Consider the following 20,744-nt stretch of genomic DNA (forward strand, 5'->3'; position numbering starts at 1 on the left):
CAACTGAGCTTCAGAAAAAAGGATCTGTCTTAACAGACCAGACTGACTCCGGCATTGCTTGGCTTCAAAGCCCATTCCTGTAACCTCAATATTCACAGGCTCGTTTTCTTAAATTAACAGCATGCTACTTCCCCACGTTTAACCACCATTTGTTTTATTCAATTCATTCTTTACCCAATAGGTAGATACTGAGTCCCTACTACTTTAGCAAATAAAACCCACCACGTGCTATGCAGCAGATTAAAAACGAGGATGTACTGGCAAATAAGGGCAGAGGGGATCCACACACGAAAACTGCTCTGCCAACAAATACCAGTAAAACGGTTTGATGGCCATCGGTAACGAGGGGTCGAGATCAGGAGGCCGCTGGCCCCCCAGATGCGTGCGCTCACTACCCGCGGGCCGCCAGACCCTCGGATTCCAATCCAGACAGCAAGAAGCCTCAGCTCTCTTGGACAGACCAAAGGCCAGGGTTGCACCTGGCTCAGAAACAAGCTCCAAGCCGCACGGGACACTCCTTCCTGCACGCGGACCGCGCGAGTGCTATTAGAGACCCTGGATTCAAGATGTTCTCAGGTGGAACCATTCCAGCTGGCGCTAACCCGGGCCAGTGCACAGCGCAGACGCCAAAACAGGCACCACGTGGTTCCGGCGCCGGGGCGGGGCCAGAGACGCCGGAAGTGACCGCGCTACCTACGGGTCCGCGGGGCGGCTCAAGCTCAGACCATGGCGACCCAGGCGAAGCGCCCACGGGTGAGTGGTGGGCGCAGGTTCCAGCCTTCTCCTCCGTGCCTCACCCCTTCTCTGCCCGCAGGGCAGTCCGCGTGCCCCCTCTCTGCTCCCTCCTGCGGGTTTCGCGCCCCTCTCCATTTGTCACCTCTTCCCACCAAAGCCCGTTCTGCGCACGCGCCGCGGTCTCCTCTAGTTCTCAGCGGGCCTTCGGCGGTCGGGCCTGGTCACTGCGCGCACTTATCTCAGATGGCAGAGCCCATAGCTTGCGGCGACCAGGATCCTGTGGCCGGCTTCTTGAGTTGGTGCCGGCGGGTGGGACTGGAGTTGAGCCCCAAGGTGAGCGAGCGAGCGGGCGGGCGGGCGGAGGACCCGCGGTGGAGCGCGGGCTGCCCTGACCAGCCCTCCTCCTGCCCAGGTGGAGGTCAGCCGGCAGGGCACGGTGGCCGGCTATGGCATGGTGGCCCGGGAGAGCGTGCAGGCCGGAGAGCTGCTGTTCGTGGTGCCGCGTGCCGCGATCCTGTCGCAGTACACCTGCTCTATCGGCGGCCTGTTGGAGCGAGGTGAACACGGTGGCGGGCGAGGGCGCTGGGGCGGGTCTGAGAGGCTGCGCCGGGACGCTCACTCCTGTGTCTCCCTCAGAGCGAGGCGCACTGCAGAGCCAGTCGGGCTGGGTGCCACTGCTGCTGGCGCTGCTGCACGAGCTGCAGGCCCCGGCCTCACACTGGAGGCCGTACTTTGCGCTCTGGCCCGAGCTGGGCCACTTGAAGCACCCTATGTTCTGGTGAGAGCCTTGGGAAGGGTTGGGGAGCGTCTGCACCGTAGCCTGCTGCAGGGACAGAGTTCTCCCCCCAACCCCCCGCAGCACCAGTCCTACCCAGTAAAGTGCGTGGAGGGATGAAGGGAAAACCTAGGTATGGGTGTCCCTGCAGGCCAGAGGAGGAGCGCCGGCGCCTGCTGCAGGGCACAGGCGTACCTGAAGCCGTGGAGAAGGATTTGGACAGCATCCGTAGCGAGTACCACTCGATTGTGCTGCCCTTTATGGAAGCCCACCCCGATCTCTTCAGCCTCAGGGTTCACTCCCTAGAACTCTACCTCCAGCTCGTGGCCCTTGTAATGGCCTATAGGTCAGTGACTGGGGCCTCAGAGAACGGCATCCTTTCCTTTAGAAGTCTATAGAGGGACAAAAGGGGAAAGACAGTGAAACCCACCCCCAGTCGCTCACCCAAGACAGGGCCTTAACCAGGTTCTCTCAATGGCAGCTTTCAGGAACCACTGGAGGAAGAGGAGGATGAAAAGGAGCCCAACTCCCCCGTGATGGTGCCCGCTGCAGACATACTAAACCACTTAGCCAATCACAATGCCAATCTGGAATACTCTGCGGTGAGTGGAGTTCTTACTGGTGCACTGATTGAACATGATTCAAGCCATTGTGACTTAGGCTCTATTCTCTTATTAGTGCTACAAAATGAGTGGTGAAATCAGCTCCTCCTGTATGCTCCTTTAGTATGCATCTTACTGAAGAATCATTTGAATGCAAAATATTTTAAAGTCCTCCAAGTTAAGTTGTGGTTAACCCTCTGATAAACTGTAACCATCATTTATTTAGTGCTAGCGATTTGGTGGTCTGCATAGCCATGTTTCATTCCCTGCTGGCTGCTCATATCATTGAGCCTAGACTGTGTGGCTCTGTGGATAGCAGCCTGGAACAGATAGTGTCTCTGTTTTGGAGGGGTGAGGATATTCACAGGCCAGAGGTCTAAGACAATCCTAGAACTGGTATAAAGCTGTTTATACCAGTCCTATTCTATATGGAAAGTTGCAAGAAAAAATGGCATGTTTGTAGGATCAAAAATTAGTATGGTTATTTCTTAATCCTTGCCTTCATTCTCCTTTCCGACTTTGATCTGCAGAAATTTCATCCCCCCAACTTGCTGTGTTGCCCAGGCCGAAGTGAGGTGACGCGATCTCTGTTCACTGCAACTTCTGCCTCTTGGGTTCAAGCAATTCTCCATGCCTCAACTTCTCAAGTAGCTGGGATTACAGGTGCCCACCACCAAGCCCGGCTAAATTTTTCTATTTTTTCTGTGGAGACAGGGTTTTGCCTTGTTGGCCAGGCTGGTCATAACTCCTGAAATGATCCGCCCACCTTAGCCTCCCAAAGGGCTGGAATTACAGGTGTGAGTCACCACGCCCAGCCAGAAATTTCATTTTTAGAGTTGAAGATGACTGCAGAAATCCACCCAGTTAAACATGAAGCTGGCCTTTTAAAGTGAGCCTAACCCTTTTTGTTTCACAGTTCAGGGTCTAACAGGAAATAAAGGTAGAACTTTGGTAGTTAACAGCATCACTCCCATGGCTGAACTACACCAGGCTGAAGGCTCTTAAAAGGAAGTAATCTTTATGGGGCCGGCCTGTGAAAGGCATGCCCCCAGCTTCTCCCTTTCACCTCAGGATTGTCTTCGGATGGTAGCCACTCAGCCCATTCCTAAAGGCCATGAGATTTTCAACACTTATGGGCAAATGGCTAACTGGCAACTGATTCATATGTATGGTTTTGTTGAACCATATCCTGACAACACAGATGACACAGCTGACATTCAGATGGTGATAGTTCGTGAGGCAGCATTACAGGGTGAGTGTATCATTAACCTTTGACACTGATGGCGGTATCTGTACCCATGCCTCGGTTAAATAGCTTTGCCAAAGAGCAGCTGACTTTGTGGACTAGGCGGTAAAGATAAGAGCCCTTAGGTGTACTAAGACTTTCACATTGCTGTTTCATCTACAGGAACAAAAACTGAAGCTGAAAGGCTCCTACTGTATGAGCGCTGGGATTTCCTATGCAAACTGGAGATGGTAGGGGAAGAGGGAGCTTTTGTGATAGGGAGGGAGGAGGTGCTGACTGAAGAGGAGCTGACCACCACACTAAAGGTAAAAGGCTGAAGATGGCATTTAATGCTGATTTGAGTATTTAAAGCAAAATAGCTAGAAGATAGAGGAAATGTGAGATTTTTTAATAAATACTAAGATGAGTTTAGTCTCCTGAATCATTTCAGAAGTATGCAAGTAGTGCATTCTAATTAAAGGGCTCTGTGGTTGCTTCTAGGTACTGTGCATGCCTGCTGAAGAGTTCAGAGAGTTTAAAGACCAGGATGGAGGGGGAGATGATAAAAGGGAAGAGGGCAGCCTGACAGTCACAAACATTCCCAAGCTCAAAGCATCGTGGAGACAACTGCTTCGAAACAGCATTCTGTTGACCCTGCAAACCTATGCCACAGACTTAAAAACTGACAAAGATGTACTCAGCAATAAGGAGGTCTATGCTAAACTCAGCTGGAGGGAACAGCAAGCCCTACAGGTTCGCTATGGTCAGAAGATGATCTTACATCAGTTGTTAGAACTGACAAATTAGAGGCTTCCCTGTTCCCTGATGGAATAAGAACTTTAATACTCACTGATGTTTGAAAAAGAGGAAAATCTGGATCTTATTAAACACCAAAAGGGAAAGAGGCAAAGGTGGTGTACCAGGATAAACTTGAGGTAAGGGTGGATGTGTTTAAGGATTGAGAACAGCGGACTTGGCAATCACTGCTAATTGTTACTTAACACATGTTACAACTATTTGGTTAGTTTTAACCAAAGCCAGTGGAAATATGGTGGTAATAGGTCTTGTTGTGTTCCAGAGCATTTAATATATATATATATATATATATATATATATATGGACAGACTTTGGAGGTAGACCCTATTTTTAAATCTAAGTCTAGTTGGAGGAAGTCACTTAACCTTTAAAAGACACTCAGGATTTAATAAGCAGTGTAACTGGCACTCAATGATCGCTTACCTGAAGTTCACCCTAGATGGCACAAACCACCCCTCAGGAAATAAACCCTAAGACATCACTCAAGGAGGACTTTACTTATTTAATTTTGAATCTTTTGTCCTCTCTGGCGGTAAAACTTGACAGTCATGAAAGGTAAGTCCAGTTTGGGTTAAGTTTTAAAATACATATCTACTCATTTTCTCTAAAAAGATACCAAAATACCTAAGGGTAAAGATATTAAAGAAAACTGGGCATTTTAAATTTGGTTTAACCAGAGAAACCTGCTCCAGCAATTTTCCAGTGTTGAAATAGGAAATAAAATACAATTTCCTTTCTTAAGCATGCCAGTTTAGTAGTGGGAATGACCTATATTCAGCAGGAAGTTGGTGGTTCCCAATGGCCCCAAGCTCTGCAAGGCTGAACCGTCCACTCTTCCTCCTCACCATCAGCACTGGCTGCTGCTACTACTGAGAAAGGCACAGTGGACTCACATGTGTGTCATGACTTTAATGGTTGGCTACAGTATGCATACACATACAGGGAGCTGAAGCCCACGAAAGGCTACAAAATACAACACAGGGACCAATACATTAGCAAAACATTCAAAATCCTTATTTAAAAAAAAAAAAAAAAAGCTGTATTGGTCCTTTCATCTTTGTCAGTATTCAGCTTAGCCTGTATGGCCATTCATTCAGTGGAGTAATGGGGAGGGCAGTTCATGAGATTTGGTTCCCTTTCCTGTATTCCCACAGTTTATAAAGGTTTCAGGAGAGGGATGTCGGGGGTAGGGGTGAGGGTAGGGAGTGGGATTTAAGCCTGGTCTGGTTTCCCTTTAGATAAAAAAGCTGACCCCCATCTCACGTGGCTGAGGTATATATTCCCCAAAAGAAATAAAATGGTACCAATGCAGTCACCTTTAGAATGGGTTTGGGTAGAGACAAAACGCAAGGGATTCCACTAGTGAGCCCTTCCCAGACATAGCAAATTCTAGCACGTCCACATTTTTAATAACTTAGTGATTTTTCAGGGTCCCCTGTCCACATTAAAAAAATAAGTTACATAATATTCAAACTGGCTTTTTGCTATTCTTTGGGACACCAGGAATGTCAGACGACATGAAGCTATGCCCTCAGACAAGTGCATGGCATCAGCTGCCTCTTTATTACAAGGTACCAGTTTATGTACTTACTTGCCTTGGACACAGCTTGCACAAACTCAAGAAGTTCCAGACAAAGGTTTTCTCTTTCATATATTTACACAAGTTCAAAATGATATTCACAGCATCTTCTAAATTTTGGCCAAGAGTCAAAAAAAATGCATTTAAACTTTGGAACGTGCCCACATAAGACAGGAGGCTGATCCCAACAGTAGTTGGGGCAGATACCCGCAAACCAAACGGCTGGGAAAGTCAGGGAGAGCTGAAAGGATTCTTCAGTCAGTTTATGAACTCGGTGCAGTGAGACCGCTAGAGTGACACATACAACAGAGATGCAGTTTCATCTAACTGGCACCTGTCCCTTCCATTACTTGCTGGGCCTGCTTCTGTCCCATGCAGCACTGTGCGACCGACTGGAATAACCTGAAGGTCAAAGACAGTTACAAATTTGTGATTAAAGAGTAGGCTTAGCAATACCTTGCATCGCATTTGCTTTAGCTACTAATCACTGACCCAACCTAGAGACAAATGGTTTTCATTCTCTTGTCATTACTAGACAATTAAAAATTACTTTTAACTCACTTTTCTATTTCTGGGGCACAGTGTACAAATTCATGGTTCCAGAACTTAAACGCTGGGTTTTTAATCAGCTCAATGAAGGTAATAAGAAGACCCCAAGGATGTGGCCTATTTACAATCAACCGTTCCAAGAGAACTCTGAAAAGGGAGAAAGAGCTAGTTAATACAGAGAAGCACACAAATTCATGATTATTCTTCCATTACCTTTTTTTTTTCTAACTTCTCCCTGATTATTGAACCACATGCCAAAGTTTCAACCTTTGGTAAAGACCTTTAGTCAGTACACTCCAGATAGCATGGGTTGGAATAACTGGGTTTGAAACCCTGTTCTTAGCCCTAGAAGACCACGTATTAATGTAAAGTGCAGATAACAGCATGTATCTCACAGCTGTTCAGAATAAGGGGTGACAGGGAGAGGAAGCCACATAAAGCCCAGAGGACATGGCACACATAGTACAAAAAGTAGTAACTTCAAGAATGAGCTCCCAGGCCCGGTACAGTAGCTCATGCCTGTAATCCCAGCATTTTGGGAGGCAAAGCTGGGTGGATCACCTGAGGTCAGGAGTTTGAAATGCCATCTTATTAAAAATACAAAAATTAGGCATGGTGGTTTATGCCTGTAATGCCAGCAGTCAGGCTGAGGCAGGAGAACCTCTTGAACCCCAAGTAGGTGAAGGTTGTGGGGAACTGAGATTGTGCCACTGCACTCCAGCCTGGGCAACAGAGACTACACCTCAAAGAAATAAAAGAATGAGCTCTCAATGAAAAGTTAGGAAGAATTCTACTACTAGTGCATGTGTAAATTGGTAGAATTTTTCTGAATGCCAGTAAGTATTGGCTTAACTTTATGTCCTTTCATGTACCAACTGTACATGAAGCGTAACAAAAGTGCAAGGAGACGTACTGCAGCTTTATATAAACAAAATGGAACACATCATCTAAGCATCCAATAAGATATTCTGGTACACAAATCAAAGGAATACCATATTTAGCACCATAGGTACAACTTAATTAGGCAAATGGGCAAGTTTCAAGAGTCTGGCCCAATTTTTAAAATGTAAGTGTGTATATATCTATCTCACTAACAATCTCTCCAATGCTATATATAGTCTAGGCAATCCGGCAACAGACTGCTAACTCTTGTAAGGAAAATGCAGGCCAGGCACGGTGGCTCACGCCTATAAATCCCAGCACTTTGGGAGGCCGAGACCGGTGGATCATGAGGTCAAGAGATCGAGACCATCCTGGTCAACATGGTAAAACCCCGTCTCTACTAAAAACACAAAAATTGGCTGGGCATGGTGGTGCATGCCTGTAGTCCCAGCTACTTGGGAGGCTGAGGCAGGAGAATTGCTTGAACCCAGGGGACGGAGGTTGCAGTGAGCTGAGATTGGGCCATTGCACTCCAGTCTGGGTAAAACAGTGAAACTCCGCCTCAAAAAAAAAAAGGAAATGCAAGTATGATCCTCTTATTGCTACTGCTTTCAACCCAGAGTTAATGAGGAAAAGTCCAAAGTCTTCCATACGCCTACATGACTTAGGACAAGTTATCACCACCACCCCAGAGAAACTCTGACCTTTAATCAAAATGTGCCTTGTGGCATAAACTACTTTTCATTAAGCAATGATTATGATTTCTAATTCTCTACTTGTGATATGTGTCCATCAGAATGAGTATTAGGAGGGCAGGAACCATCCATTTTGCTCACAATTGTATCCCACAATTAAAAGATTATTGGACATGTAGAAGATTTTCACTGAAGACTGTGTACAGTGGCTCAAGCCTGTAATCCCAGGACTTAGGGAGGCTGAGGTGGGCGGATCACTTGAGGTCAGGAGTTCAAGACCAGCCTGGTCAAAATCCTGAAATCCTGTCTCTACTAAAATGCAAAAATCAGCTGGGCATGGTGGTGGGCGCCTGTAATCCCAGCTACTTAGGAAGCAGGTGTTGCAGTGAGCTGATACCGCAGCATTGCACTCCAGCCTGGGCAACACAGCAACACTATTTATCAAAAACAATAATTTTAAATAAGATTTTTACTTAACATTGAATGCATAGAAAAACAAAAACCAAAGACTTTAAGATGAAAGGACGGGGGACCATTTTGAAGCATTTAAAAAGTAAACTGCTCTCTTACCTTGTGATCTGTTCTTGGATAGCTTCCGTATTGGCCTCTGCAAAAAGGTACAGCATGGTGCAACTGAAGTAGTGAGTGTGGCTATTTGGGTACCGGAGCTGATTTGCAATTGCGTTCAAAAAGAGATAGCGACCTAGAAATTAAGAAACCTTGACTTAGTCTGAAAAGTGAACACGGGAAGACAGTTCTGACTGCTTAGGGTTTGGGTTTCTGATAGAGGCTTTCAAATTAATCTTTGGTTTAAAGCTGTGGTTCTCCGGACCCCCGAGTTCTCATTTCTGTAGGTTTTATTTCAGTATTTGCCACATTCGAAATTAGATTTGTAAAATATTTATTCATTTTTAAACAGAGACCCATTATATGTTAACAGAAGTAACATGAAATATTTTCTGGTGACACTCATCACTAAGTTTTTCTACATTTTGTAGATCTTTAATTCTTGCTTAATAAAAGACAGCTGTATTCTCATTTCTGCTTCTGTGTTCAACTTGTTATTACAGTGTATTTTTTGTAACCTCTGAGAAATTCAGCTGTATACTCATGACAGAATAGATCCAAAACAGCAAATGTTGTCTTATGAGGGAAATGGTTTTGGCCGGACGCAGCAGTTCACACCTGTAATCCCAACACTTTGGGAGGTTAAGTGGATCACTTGAGGTCAGGAGTTCAAGATCAGCCTGGCCAACATACTGAAACCGCAACTCTACTAAAAATACAAAAACTGGCTGGGTGCAGTGGCGTGCACCTGTAATCCCAGTACTTTAGGGGACCGAGGTGGGTGGATCACCTGAGGTCAGGAGTTCGAGACCAGCCTGACCAACATGGTGAAGCCCTGTCTCTGCTCTGCTGAAACAAGAGTGAAAAAGGCCAGACACAGTGGCTCACGCCTGTACTCCCAGCACTTTGAGAGACTAAGGGCAGATCCTGAGGCCAGGAGATCAAGAACATCATGGCCAACATGGTGGAGCACTGTCTCTACTAAAAATACAAAAACTAGCTGGGTGTGGTGGCAGGCGCATGTAGTCCCAGCTACTCAGGAGGCTGAGGCAGGAGGATCGCTTGAACACAGGAGGCAGAGGCTGCAGTGCGCCAAGATCGTGCCACTGCACTCCAGCCTGGTAACAGTGAGACTTCATCTTTAAAAAAAAAAAAAAAAAAATTAGGTGGACATGGTGGCACATGCAAGTAATCCCAGCTCCTCAGGAGAACTGCCTCTGAACCCAGGAGACAGAAATAGTGGTGAGCCGAGATTGCCCCACTGCATACCAGCCTGGGTGACAGAGCAAGACTGTCTCAAAAAAGTTTTGACCTCACAACCCTCCTAAAAAGGTCTTGACACCCTAGGGTACACAGATCACACTTTGAGAATCATTAGTCTAAACTACTTTGGAATAAATACTATCTTAATTGGGTCTGATTATCTGCCTCTGCTAATTATTCATGTTTGTGAGTCTATTACAGTGACACATTTCTCTAAAGGCTGCCATCCTTTTATTGCCGAGCTCTGGATGTGATGGTGTTCAATTTTATATCTTGAATTTAAGCTGTCTTAAATCCACCCTACATATAGGCATCAGCATATATGCAACACTAATTCACCTCTTAAGAATCAGTAGCAAAGTTAAGAGTAATGTCCCCCGCTAAAGTATATGTATGCAAAACCTGGACAGGACTGTACAACTAGACAGCACCCGAGGTCTCTATTATATAAGAAGAGCACCAAAAGAAATGTAGCTCAAGCAGGAAAGCTGCAACCTGCAACAGGAATTATACTGTGAGCTTTCTGCAGAACAGGAGAGTCTTATAAATTTTATACACAAATATTTAACAGGATGCCTACCAGACAGACACCAATAAAAATGCTTATATAAGGCAGGTTAACAAAACATTGCCACAAGAGCCTATGTTTAAAGGGACTACTAAATAAAAGGAAGTTTATTTTCACACTAAAAACTGCAGTCACATACACCAAAGCTGATACTACAGGATTCTAGAGAAGCCTTTCCTTTGTGCTTTTTTATATTTTCTGCACTGAGCAGATAATGTCCAATTAAAGATAAAATAATCAGCCAGACCTGTGAATATACTGACAAAACTGTCCTTCACTATTGTGGCTTGAAGCATTTGTAGAATTGCCATCAGATTGTAGCAAAAAGCACAGAGAACTCTACTCTGAGAACTGGCAGGCTTCACTCACCCTCAGTGTCCAAGTCCACAGCCAAATTCTGGAAGATATCCATGTGTGCTGAATGAGTGATGGTGCTCATTGAAGGCGTGCTGCCCTTGTTGTGAATGTGCGCAATGGCCTGAGTCCCTACATAGAGCACCAGTGCATTGATGAGCTGGAGGTTGTAGCGATTTCCAGGTTCATTGGATACCTTAAACGAGCAAAACAGAACCCCTTTATGCTTACTCCTGCAGAGGACTGATTCTACCTCAGTATTTCTAAGCCCTTCTTACACCTTTGTGGAAAGGCTGAACATTTATTATGATTCACTTGCATGAATCTGTGAGGTTATTTTAACAAATACACAGATGCTCCAAACGTGGTTGTACCAATAAGAGAAGTGTGATCTCCCTCAGGAAGCCAAAGCTTCTATCATTGTACTCATGACACAGATCTAAAGTTAAGTTTATAAAATCAAAATATTCACTGTGCCAATGAAATATCTGGAAAGGTGTGGTTGCACAGCATAGATTGTAAATACATGCAACTTTCAAAATACCCTATACAGAAATGTGAATCAGCATCCATTTATTTAGAAAAACCTTGAGAGTACAAACAGCTAATGACTGTCAGTGGTCTACTCTCACAGGGCTGTCTCATCCAAAGCTTTAGCAAAATATCACTGATGAAATGAACTCGTAAATATATAAATCCAGTTAAGCTCACCCAACTGATGGAAATGACAATAAAGACTTAACTCTGAAATGGACCACACATAGGACCATACAGACACAGAAAGAGCTTTCTATGGAAGACAGAGCTGAATTTTAAGCCAAACAAATTAACCTGTAGGTTGCTGCGCAGATCAGACAAAAAAGTGACTGGTGATCGAGTTTTAAGATAGGAATCCAAATCCTTTTTGAATTGAGGTGGCATTACTCCAGTGAAATTGGTGAGAATCCGGGGGGCAATGTTAATTTCACTCAGCATGTCCACCTGCCACAGACAAAAATGCAAGAATCACAAAGAGTCATTTGTATTAGTAAGTTACACCTATGCTAAAAAGTGGTAGAACAGTTTTTCTAAAACTATATACACTATAAATGCCTTGAAGAGCATAGGTGCCACATTTTATTACTTTTAATCAGTCTTTCTTTAATTAGAAGAATCCTGGTAGAAAACAATAGAAATTGTTCACTCTATAATGTATTTCCTTTCCAGAGGGAAGATACCTTTTGGGCAAAGGTCTAATTTGCAAAACTAACTGATTTTTCCTGGACTTGGATTTCAAAACAAGAAATCAGAATAAGATTCCTCACTCATTACGACTCTTTGAAAAGAAGCCTCAGCAAGACAAGACATCACACTTAGTCCTTTTTGAAAAAATGCATGTGACACAGTAGAGACTACATTTAAACTATAGCTGGGTACTTCTAGTGGTGTGCACCTCTAGTTTCAGCTACTCTAGAGGCTGAGCAGGAAGACGGCTGAAGCATGGGAGCTTGAAGCTGGAGTACACTATGTTCACACCTGTGAACCGTCACTGCCCTTCAGCCGGGCAACAGCCTGTTTCTTAAACTATAGTAGCCACATCAGGGTGGTGAGATTTTAAGTGGTCCTTTCTCTCCTTTTATTCCAACAACTGAAAAACATATAGTGGGTTCTCCATATCTTCAGGTTCCACATCCAATCAACCTCAAGTCGAAAATACGGTGGGTAGACTACAAAAAGTAGTAACTTCAAGAATGAGCTCGCAGGCCCAGTGCACTGGCTCATGCCTGTAATCCTAGCACTTTGGGAGGCCAAGGCGGATGGATCACGACGTCAGGAGTTCGAGATCAGCCTGGCCAACATAGTGAAACCCCATCTCTACTAAAAATACAAAAAAATTAGCTAGGCATGGTAGTGGGCACCTGTAGTCCCAGCTATTTAGGAGGCTAACGCAGGAGAATCACTTGAACCCGGGAGGCGGAGACTGCGGTGAGCCGAGATCACTCCACTGCACTCCAGCCTGGGTGACAGAGTGAGACTTCATATCAAAATAATAATAATACAATAAGAAATTTTAAAAACAGTTCATTAATATAGTTTAAAATAGTTATTTCCATAGCATTACACTATACTAGGTATCATAAGCAATACAGGTATCATTTAAGAGGTTATGCAAAGGTTATATGCCACTTTACATAAGGGACTTAAGCACACTTAAAATTTAGTGTCCCAGTGGTCCTGGAACCAATCCCCCAAGAACAGCAAGGGACCAAGGGACAACTGCACAGGTGCACAGACACACAAAACACCTGTGAAATACGGAGATTACAGTCAGGCGCAGTGTCTCACATCTGCAATCCCAGCACTTTGGAAGGCCAAGGCAGGCAGATCACTTGAGGTCAGGAGCTCGAAACCAACCTGGCCGACAAGGCAAAACCCCATCTCTACTAAACACATACAAAAAATTAGCCCGGTATGGTAGCATATGCCTGTAATCCCATCTACTCAGGAGGCTGGGGTGGGAGAATCGCTTGAACCAGAGAAGGGGAGGTTGCAGTGAGCCGAGATTGTGCCACTGCACTCCAGCCTGGGTCACAGAGTGAGACTCTGCATCAAAGAAAGAAAAAGAAATACAGAGATTACAAAGGTCTATTTGTTCTGTGATTCTTTGCCATGTGGGCACACCCAGCAAATGCCTGCCCCAACACCTAAGCCAGGGTTCTATAAATAGAGCTAAATTTAATATCAAAATTAATACGAAAACTAGCAACTAGAAAAATGCTGTGAATCAGCAACAGCAATAGCATCAATATTATACCACGTATTAGGCTTAAAAACATGATTAATTCCTTTAAAGAGTACTCTTAACTAACAGTGTGCATGTATGTTGGGTAGGGAAGTGCTGGAACAGCCTACTATCAGAGAAAGGACTGAAATAATAAGACATAACTTTTCCTTTAACTAGTTGGAACTTTACCTTTAGATTAGGAGTGAATGGGTCTGGGAGCCTCATGTTTCTTGGAAAGGCACTCAGGATCAAATTTCTTAACTGGATACAATTAGGTGGAATCACATCACAAAACCCATAATGATAATCACAAAGGAACTCTGGGAAATCATGCAAAAGAACCAGCAGCACTCTTAAAGTGCCCTATTTTAAAAACAAGAAAAACATTGCCACACTAAGAAAAGGGAGTTAACATTTTCCTATTGTGAATTTAACGTTTTCTCCACCCCCCCAAAAAAGTAAAATACACTTCAGTAACGTTTTTTCAAAAGTTTTACGCTTTAATTAACATTATCACAGATGATTTATCAAATATTTCCATTTAGGTATGAAAAACTAGGCATCAGGAATTTATACACTGAAATGAAATGCTAGAAGAGAAGGCTGGACAAAAAGATACAATGATGTAAGCAGCTATCTTCAGAAGCTAAAAAAAAAAAAGCAGAGTAAAAGCATATAATAAGTTTTGTAAAGTACTGAAAAGGGAGGAAATCAAAGCCCAAGTTAGTTATTATAAAAGATTAATCAACTGATAAACCCTAACCAAGACTGCTAGAGAAAATACAAAAATTACTAATGTCAGGAATGACATTACAGATCCTACAGTCATGAAAAACAGTTTTAGAACATTAAACGATTTTATGCCCGGAAATCTGACAATTCAGATAGGTGAAAGACAGAACAACTTAGCACGTTGAGACATGCAAAGATTTCCTACACAAGTCACAAAAAGCAACTTTTCAACAGAGGTTTAAAAATCTACAGTTTTGACTAAAATAAGTTTTAAAGCTTCTGTTCCTCAAAAAACACTTCAACCTTCCTTTGAGGGAGGTAAAGGGCAAGCAGTGAGAGTGGGAGATGTTTGAATACATAATAACAAAGGGCTTGTATTTAGAATACATAAAGAATTATTTAGTACATAAAAATACAAACAGCCAAAAGACTGGAAGAAGAGCATCACAAAAAGGTGATGGTGACATCCACAGCTATCTATACATGAAAACCTCATTAAGAAATCATCAAGGAGGCCAGGTGCAGTGGCTCGTGCCTATAATCCCAGCACTTCAGAAGGCTCAGGTGGACTGCTCACTTAAGGTCAGGAGTTTGAGACAAGTGTGACCAACATGATGAAACCCCATGTCGACTAAATACACAAAAAATTGGCCAGGCGTGGTGGCACATGCCTGTATAGTCACAGCTACTAGGGAAGCTGAGGCAGAGTTATCACTTGAACCTGCGAGGCAAAAGTTCAGTAACTGGGGATTGCGCCACTGCACTCCAGCCTGGGTTTCAGAGTGAGAGACTCTGTCTCCAAAAGAGAGAGAGAGAGAGAGAGAGAGAGAGAGAGAGAGAGAGAGAGATCATCAAGGAAATACAAATTAAATCCACAAAGAGATCTCACAGTGTAACTTCCAAAATGGCTAAAATGAAAAACAGACAATACCAAGTATGGCAAGATGTGAGAAAAACAGTAACTCTTCTGTGCTGTTCAAAAGTATAAACTCGTACAAACTCTTTGTAAAACTGTAGTATCTTCTAAAGTCTAACATACAAACACTTGTACAATCTGGGTGCAGGTTAAGCAAATACGTTTGATTTCTGCACTTTCTGAATGAATGTATGTTGCCTTAAATGCTTAATAAAAACAAAACAAGGCCTGACTCCTGAAGTGTATTTTAAGATCTCAAAGTTATTTTAATTTATAATAAATCCAAGTTAATTACCTTGTAGAGGATTTGCATAGGTTTGGTGAGTTCCACATTTCTAAGGAAAGGCGCTAAATATTTGAATAAATCAATCAGTAGCTGTGCATACATAGGCCACCCCTGAAAGAAAGAAATGTACATGAGTCACAATTATACTCAGCTGTTTTTCAACCACTAGAAGTCACCCAAGCAGCTACACTGACTTATTTTCTTCATGCTAATGTAAGTAGAGAATACTAACGGTGTACCTCTACTAAAGATTGGCATTAAAGGCCAGGCACAGTGGCTCACGCCTGTAATCCCAGTACTTTAGGAGGCTGAGGCAGGTGGGTGGATCACCTGAGGTCAGGAGTTCAAGACCAGCCAGGCCAACACGGTGAAATCACATGTATACTAAAATGCAAAATATTAGCCAGGCATGGTGGCAGGCACCTGTAATCCCAGCTACTGGGGAGGCTAAGGCAGAAGAATTACTTGAACCTGGGAGGCAATGGTTGCAGTGAGCCGAGATCATGCCATTGCACTCCACTCTGGGCAATGAGAGTGAAACTCCATCTCAAAAAAAGAAAAAAAAATTGGCATTTAAAAGGACCTAAGTTATTATGAAGATAGTGAGAAATAGTATTTGAAATAAACAACTGGCTCCAGATTTCAAGACATAATGGTCCCTGTGTGCTTGTAGCAAAATTTAAAAAGGGAGAGGATGAAACCTTGAGGAAACTTCTGATAGAACACAAAATAGTCAACTGCAGAAACTAACAAGAAATCTGTTTTCTTAATTCCTTATTGAGTCTCAATCATTTCTTCTCCCTCTTGCAACCCAACTCTTGGCAAATAATCTTGTTGAGTCCACAACATGAATCCTCTATTATCAAAGTTGGCTTGCTCACCCTTTCCCAACCATACAATTAATTATTGGATAATTGTATTTCATATGTTGTGTTTCTTCCTCCTAGAATGCTGCTCCACCAAACAAAACCAACTTAATTAAAGGGCTATTTCACCTTCCTTTTTTTGTCAAGTTCCCTCCATATTACATAGCAGTCACATTTCTTCTGATCTGAAGGGCCAAAGAATGGTAGTTTCTGCAGTATTCATTTGCCAATTTAATTCCAAGATGGGAGGGAAAAAAACTTCTCATGTTAACTGTGTTGTATTACCAATTAAATTAAGAACTCTTTAATAGAACTTGATCATAATCCTTCAACATAAAGTAGTCCAGTAGACCTCAACCTTAGTCTAAGAACTTCAGCATTTAGAGTGAGAATCTATAAAACCAACAAGCTCCAGAGCCCTATTACCCAGAGATTTATTCAGATATTGAGGAGGGCACACATGGATTTTAACTTTAAAAAAAACACCTGGCAGGGCACAGTGGCCGACGCCTGTAATCCCAGCACCTTGGGAGGCCAAGGCAAGTGGATCAGGAGATTAGGAGTTCGAGACTAGCCTGGCCAGGATGGTGAAGCCCCATCTCTACTAAGAATACAATAATTAGCCAGGTACAGTGGTAGGCGGCTGTAATCCCAGCTACTCCGGAAGCTGAGGCAGAAGTGCTTGAACCAGGGAGGTGGAGGACAGTGAGCCAAGAATGCGCCACTGCACTCTAGCCTGGGCAACAGAGCAGGACTCCGTCTCTAAATAAGTAAAAACAATACCCCTTCCCCCTCTTCCCCTAAAAAAAAACCCTTTACTGACAAATATATAAATCATTCTGTGCATATAGAAGCAAAACATTTTAAGCAAAAGAAAGGAAAAAATAAATAAATAAAACCTTGAGAGACCGACACAGGTGGCCCACAACTGAGTTGAAGCAGTAACACTTTATCACTGAGGAATGGCTTTCTGGCAGAGGCAGTCAAGTACTTGGTTAAACCTCTCTCAAGACTTGAGTGAACAATAAATAGAACTCCCAACTAAGTTTGGAAGAAGTACAATTACTACTAAATGCTAATAGAAATTTATAGGCAGTGCTGATAAGCCCAGGTAGTTATAGTCTTATACAGGAGATAAACTGCAGCCACACCTTCTGCTGTGGCGTATGTGCCAGCATTCTTGCAATAAATATCCGATGGGAAATCAGTTCAAGCCAGGCATATACAAAGCCAGGAGCTTTGGTAGGCCTCAAGATGTGGAATGTATTGCTGAAAGAAGAAAAACCTTAGTCAGAAGCACAGTCCAACTTAAAAACAGTGAACAGCACATGAATGAAGGCTCAAAGTGCTCAAGGGTTCTACTCCTAAAATTTTACTACATGAATCCAGCAAACCTTAACACGAAATCTCAAACACAATACTCACCAGAAAGCTGTAAGTGTCTGAAAATTAATGGTTTCCAACACATGCTCAGGTGCATTGAGTTCCAAGAGCAGCATGATAAAAATTCGATGGTAGGGAAGTTGCTGAAATTCACTCTGACGAACATCATGATCCTGAAGGAGAACTCCCACTACTATACCAAGGACCTATATAAAACACAAATTAGAGTTTACTAATCATTCGATAATTCACTCACCATTTTGAAGTCATGCTTTTTAAACTTTGTATTCTTAAACTTGACAAAAAGGAATGCATATATGCCATTTGAATACAAAATTACATGCTGGTAGCCGATGGGGCCATAAATTGGTTTTACTCAGCCTTCAGTGTTTTGTGTGTTTCTCTGAATTTCAACAACCTTGGACCACACCTGAATATTCACCACCAATGGCCAATGGTTTTTCTTCAGCTCTAGAAATCAGCAAGGCCCCTTATATTTCACCATGTTAACAGAATATAACAATCCAATTCTTCTGGTCTGACATGAAGTTGACATGTGGCAATAATTTACACTTGTCTTAGCGTTTAGTAGGTAGCGGGCAATAAGCTGTTTATTGCAGAGATCCCATTCCACTTGACTTGCCCACTGAACAGTGAGGGACTTGAAGAACACATCTCTTAATTTCCCAAATCCAAAAATCAAAGTCCATTTTTACGCATTTTTTGTACTGTTTAAATATTCAAATTTTCAGGAACTCTGCTGTGTAAATCAAGCCAATGACTAATGTCACTCATGTACTTGAGTTGCCAGTCTATCAGCAGGAGGCACTTCTAGCCACTCACTCACAGTGATTCTGTGTATGAGGCAAATTCGTATTACAGTCAATACCAAGTATTAACATATTGAAATACATTAAGATCTCTTTCTTTTTATATGTCAGTTAAGGCACTATATTCTATTTCTAAGACATGGCAGATATGTTTATGTATTATCTACGAATTTAATTCAAGCACAGAAAAGAGGCATCAACAAAATGTTTTGAGGAAGGGTTGGCCCCAATAGGGTTAAGAACTACTGATGTGGCCGGGCATGGTGGCTCATGCCTATAATCCCAGCACCTTCAGAAGCCCAGGCAAGCAGATCACTTGAGGCCAGGAGTTCGAGATCAGCCTGGGCAACATGGTGAGACCCTGTCTCTACTAAAACTAGAACGTTCCAGACATCAAGAGTAATGCCTGTATTTCCAGCTACTTGGGAGGCATCCATCCTTGGTGACACAGTGATACTCTCTTGAAAACAAGAAAAAAAAAAAGCCCAGAGATGTAGACCAAGACTAAGGCAAGAAAAGATTTCAGACCTTGTTCAGCAGATTAATCTTTGTGACAGTGTTGGTGGCCTCCCCTGAGTGTTTCACGAGCAGTGCAATGAGTCGAACAAAGGCATCCAGGTTGTGATAGCACTTGGCTCGGATCATAGTGGGATTAGCAGCAGGATTGTGCTGCTGCTCAGCTTGAGCACGATAACTGATTTCAACACACATTTCAGTACACAGACGAAAGAACCTTGTTATGAGATCATCGGTCTTTAGTATTCCTTGCTGGTGCATCTACCACAGGAACAAAAAACAGAGACACAATGAGACAACACACACATATACCTTTAATTTTCATATTAAAATATATACTCTCTTTTGTTCCTACTGTCATATTTCTAATTCTTACATTGTAAAAAATGTGTCATCAGGAGAATTATTTTCCCATTAAGGTGCCATGACAGAATTCTTCCAGTTTTAAGTTTAATTTAGAAGAGAGAAGATGGAAACTGACAGATAATACAGCAATTTGGATCAGGTCATCACAAAATAATGTGGAAAATTAACCATGCAAATAGAATCAACTGTTAGTAACTCTCTAAATCATATTAAGAGATTATGAACCCCAAGGAGGAGACTAAATTACATCTATTTTACTTTCTCACAGAATTTAAGATAATTTACTTCTCAAGGATTTGATGATAATTTCCACAAACTGATTTAACCAATATCAAAGCTTTTGAAACTACAAGTTACCCCCGGAAAAAAATCAATAATTTGTACAATAGATAAGTACCAAATGGAAATACGCACAAATCTAGTCTAAGTATTTTAATGTAATGAAATGTTATATTAAGTTAAAATAATGTGGAAAATGCAACTTATTTAAAAGAAAGGAAAAATGAGAAACTATATGACATATGCACCAGAACTGAAGCATGATGGAATTGTTATTTGGCTAGTTCCCATCATCCCTTTAAAAAAAAAAAAAAAAGACAACAGTGAAATACACATTAAGGCTACAGAGGAAGAACAGGTCAGTACTCACTAAAGAAAGAAACCAAGCTCAGAAAAAAAAAACTTCAAGGTTATCTTGAAATTTTTGAAACAACTGTCCCTGATAAGCAGTTAAGACAACTGAACTGGTTAAGACTATGATAAATATCGTACCCTTGCTGGGACAGAATGCCAGCATGGCAAAGGGACTTTTTGTCTACATTGGTATCTGAAAAATTAACAGAGAGGGAGGAATAAGGACAGAGTGATGTGATCAAGAAGGAAAGAATTTTCAAAAGGATACGAAGCAGAAAAGTGTAATATACTATCTTTTTGAAGAGAAAGAAGAAATGAAAGCAAACAAGCCAACAGGAAGGGCAGAGACAGGTGCCACATCCATACCCATGAAATAGCAATGGTCACAAAGACCAACGGATTCCAATTTCTTCCTTTCAAATTATAAATCAGACTATAAACATGCAGTAACAGCTTTTCAGTAGGGTATGTTTTGTAATTCCCTGGATTCTTTCAGGGGAGAAATACACTCAGTACAATTTACTGAGTAACATTCATTTTGAACAGTAAATCCAATTTCAAGTAAATTTTTAGAATTCAAGTCAGCCCTTCCACATTCAATTGTCATTAATTTGAAAAGAGACCTAATTTGTCACCTTTCTTTAGCAATATACCTAAATTTTGGGTTCAGTTTGAAGAAATATAATGGTCAATCCGCAGAAATAAGTAGACAACTCACCCTGAAAAAAAATTGCAGCATTCTAATAAAGGAAATTCCAACGTCAATTCAGTTAAAGTACCACTCTTGCCAAGTTATAATTGGGACACATGGACTTATTGGGTCTGATTCCCTCACAGTCGCT

At 42.4% G+C, this 20,744-nt stretch overlaps 2 protein-coding genes across 38 annotated transcripts in view; one reads left to right on the forward strand and one right to left on the reverse strand.

Moving 5' to 3' along the window:
• The first annotated feature begins 181 nt into the window (after positions 1–181).
• On the forward strand, positions 182–4,247 carry SETD6 (SET domain containing 6, protein lysine methyltransferase). Of its 5 annotated transcripts, XR_013530514.1 has the most exons (10): positions 182–753; positions 893–1,068; positions 1,148–1,292; positions 1,372–1,513; positions 1,662–1,856; positions 1,992–2,112; positions 2,643–2,775; positions 3,184–3,364; positions 3,521–3,663; positions 3,839–4,247. XR_013530514.1 is itself a non-coding variant. In XM_017966811.4 (9 exons), the coding sequence occupies exons 1-9, from the start codon at positions 567–569 to the stop codon at positions 4,142–4,144; spliced, it is 1,596 nt and encodes a 531-aa protein (XP_017822300.1). In that variant the 5' UTR covers positions 182–566; the 3' UTR covers positions 4,145–4,247. The 5 variants fall into 5 exon arrangements, 4 of the variants coding, with proteins under 4 accessions (XP_017822300.1, XP_035137629.1, XP_078214495.1 ...); XM_017966811.4 differs by lacking the exon at positions 2,643–2,775; XM_078358369.1 differs by lacking the exon at positions 2,643–2,775 and having other exon boundaries at positions 668–753; positions 979–1,068.
• An 800-nt stretch (positions 4,248–5,047) lies between these two features.
• CNOT1 (CCR4-NOT transcription complex subunit 1) overlaps positions 5,048–20,744 on the reverse strand; it is a 91,671-nt gene continuing 75,974 nt past the window's right edge. For all 33 annotated transcript variants that reach the window (XM_078358367.1, XM_078358360.1, XM_078358363.1 and 30 more), the window contains 10 exons: positions 18,916–19,164; positions 17,600–17,763; positions 17,326–17,443; positions 15,318–15,419; positions 13,564–13,737; positions 11,442–11,591; positions 10,626–10,806; positions 8,429–8,561; positions 6,294–6,428; positions 5,048–6,134 (listed from right to left, as the gene is read on the reverse strand). In XM_078358367.1, the coding sequence (XP_078214493.1) occupies positions 6,056–6,134; positions 6,294–6,428; positions 8,429–8,561; positions 10,626–10,806; positions 11,442–11,591; positions 13,564–13,737; positions 15,318–15,419; positions 17,326–17,443; positions 17,600–17,763; positions 18,916–19,164 (1,485 nt within the window). In that variant the 3' untranslated portion in view covers positions 5,048–6,055. The remainder of the gene's footprint in view (positions 6,135–6,293; positions 6,429–8,428; positions 8,562–10,625; positions 10,807–11,441; positions 11,592–13,563; positions 13,738–15,317; positions 15,420–17,325; positions 17,444–17,599; positions 17,764–18,915; positions 19,165–20,744) is intronic.

The sequence above is a fragment of the Callithrix jacchus genome, chromosome 20 (genome assembly GCF_049354715.1).
Source record: "Callithrix jacchus isolate 240 chromosome 20, calJac240_pri, whole genome shotgun sequence".
Lineage (NCBI taxonomy): Eukaryota > Metazoa > Chordata > Mammalia > Primates > Cebidae > Callithrix > Callithrix jacchus.

Coding starts and splice junctions, on each gene's coding strand:
- SETD6 (XM_017966811.4), top strand. CDS start 567: ATGTTCTCAGGTGGAACCATTCCAGCTGGCGCTAACCCGGGCCAGTGC. Junction 754..892: donor CCCAGGCGAAGCGCCCACGG/GTGAGTGGTGGG, acceptor TTCCCACCAAAG/CCCGTTCTGCGCACGCGCCG. Junction 3,365..3,520: donor TCGTGAGGCAGCATTACAGG/GTGAGTGTATCA, acceptor TTTCATCTACAG/GAACAAAAACTGAAGCTGAA.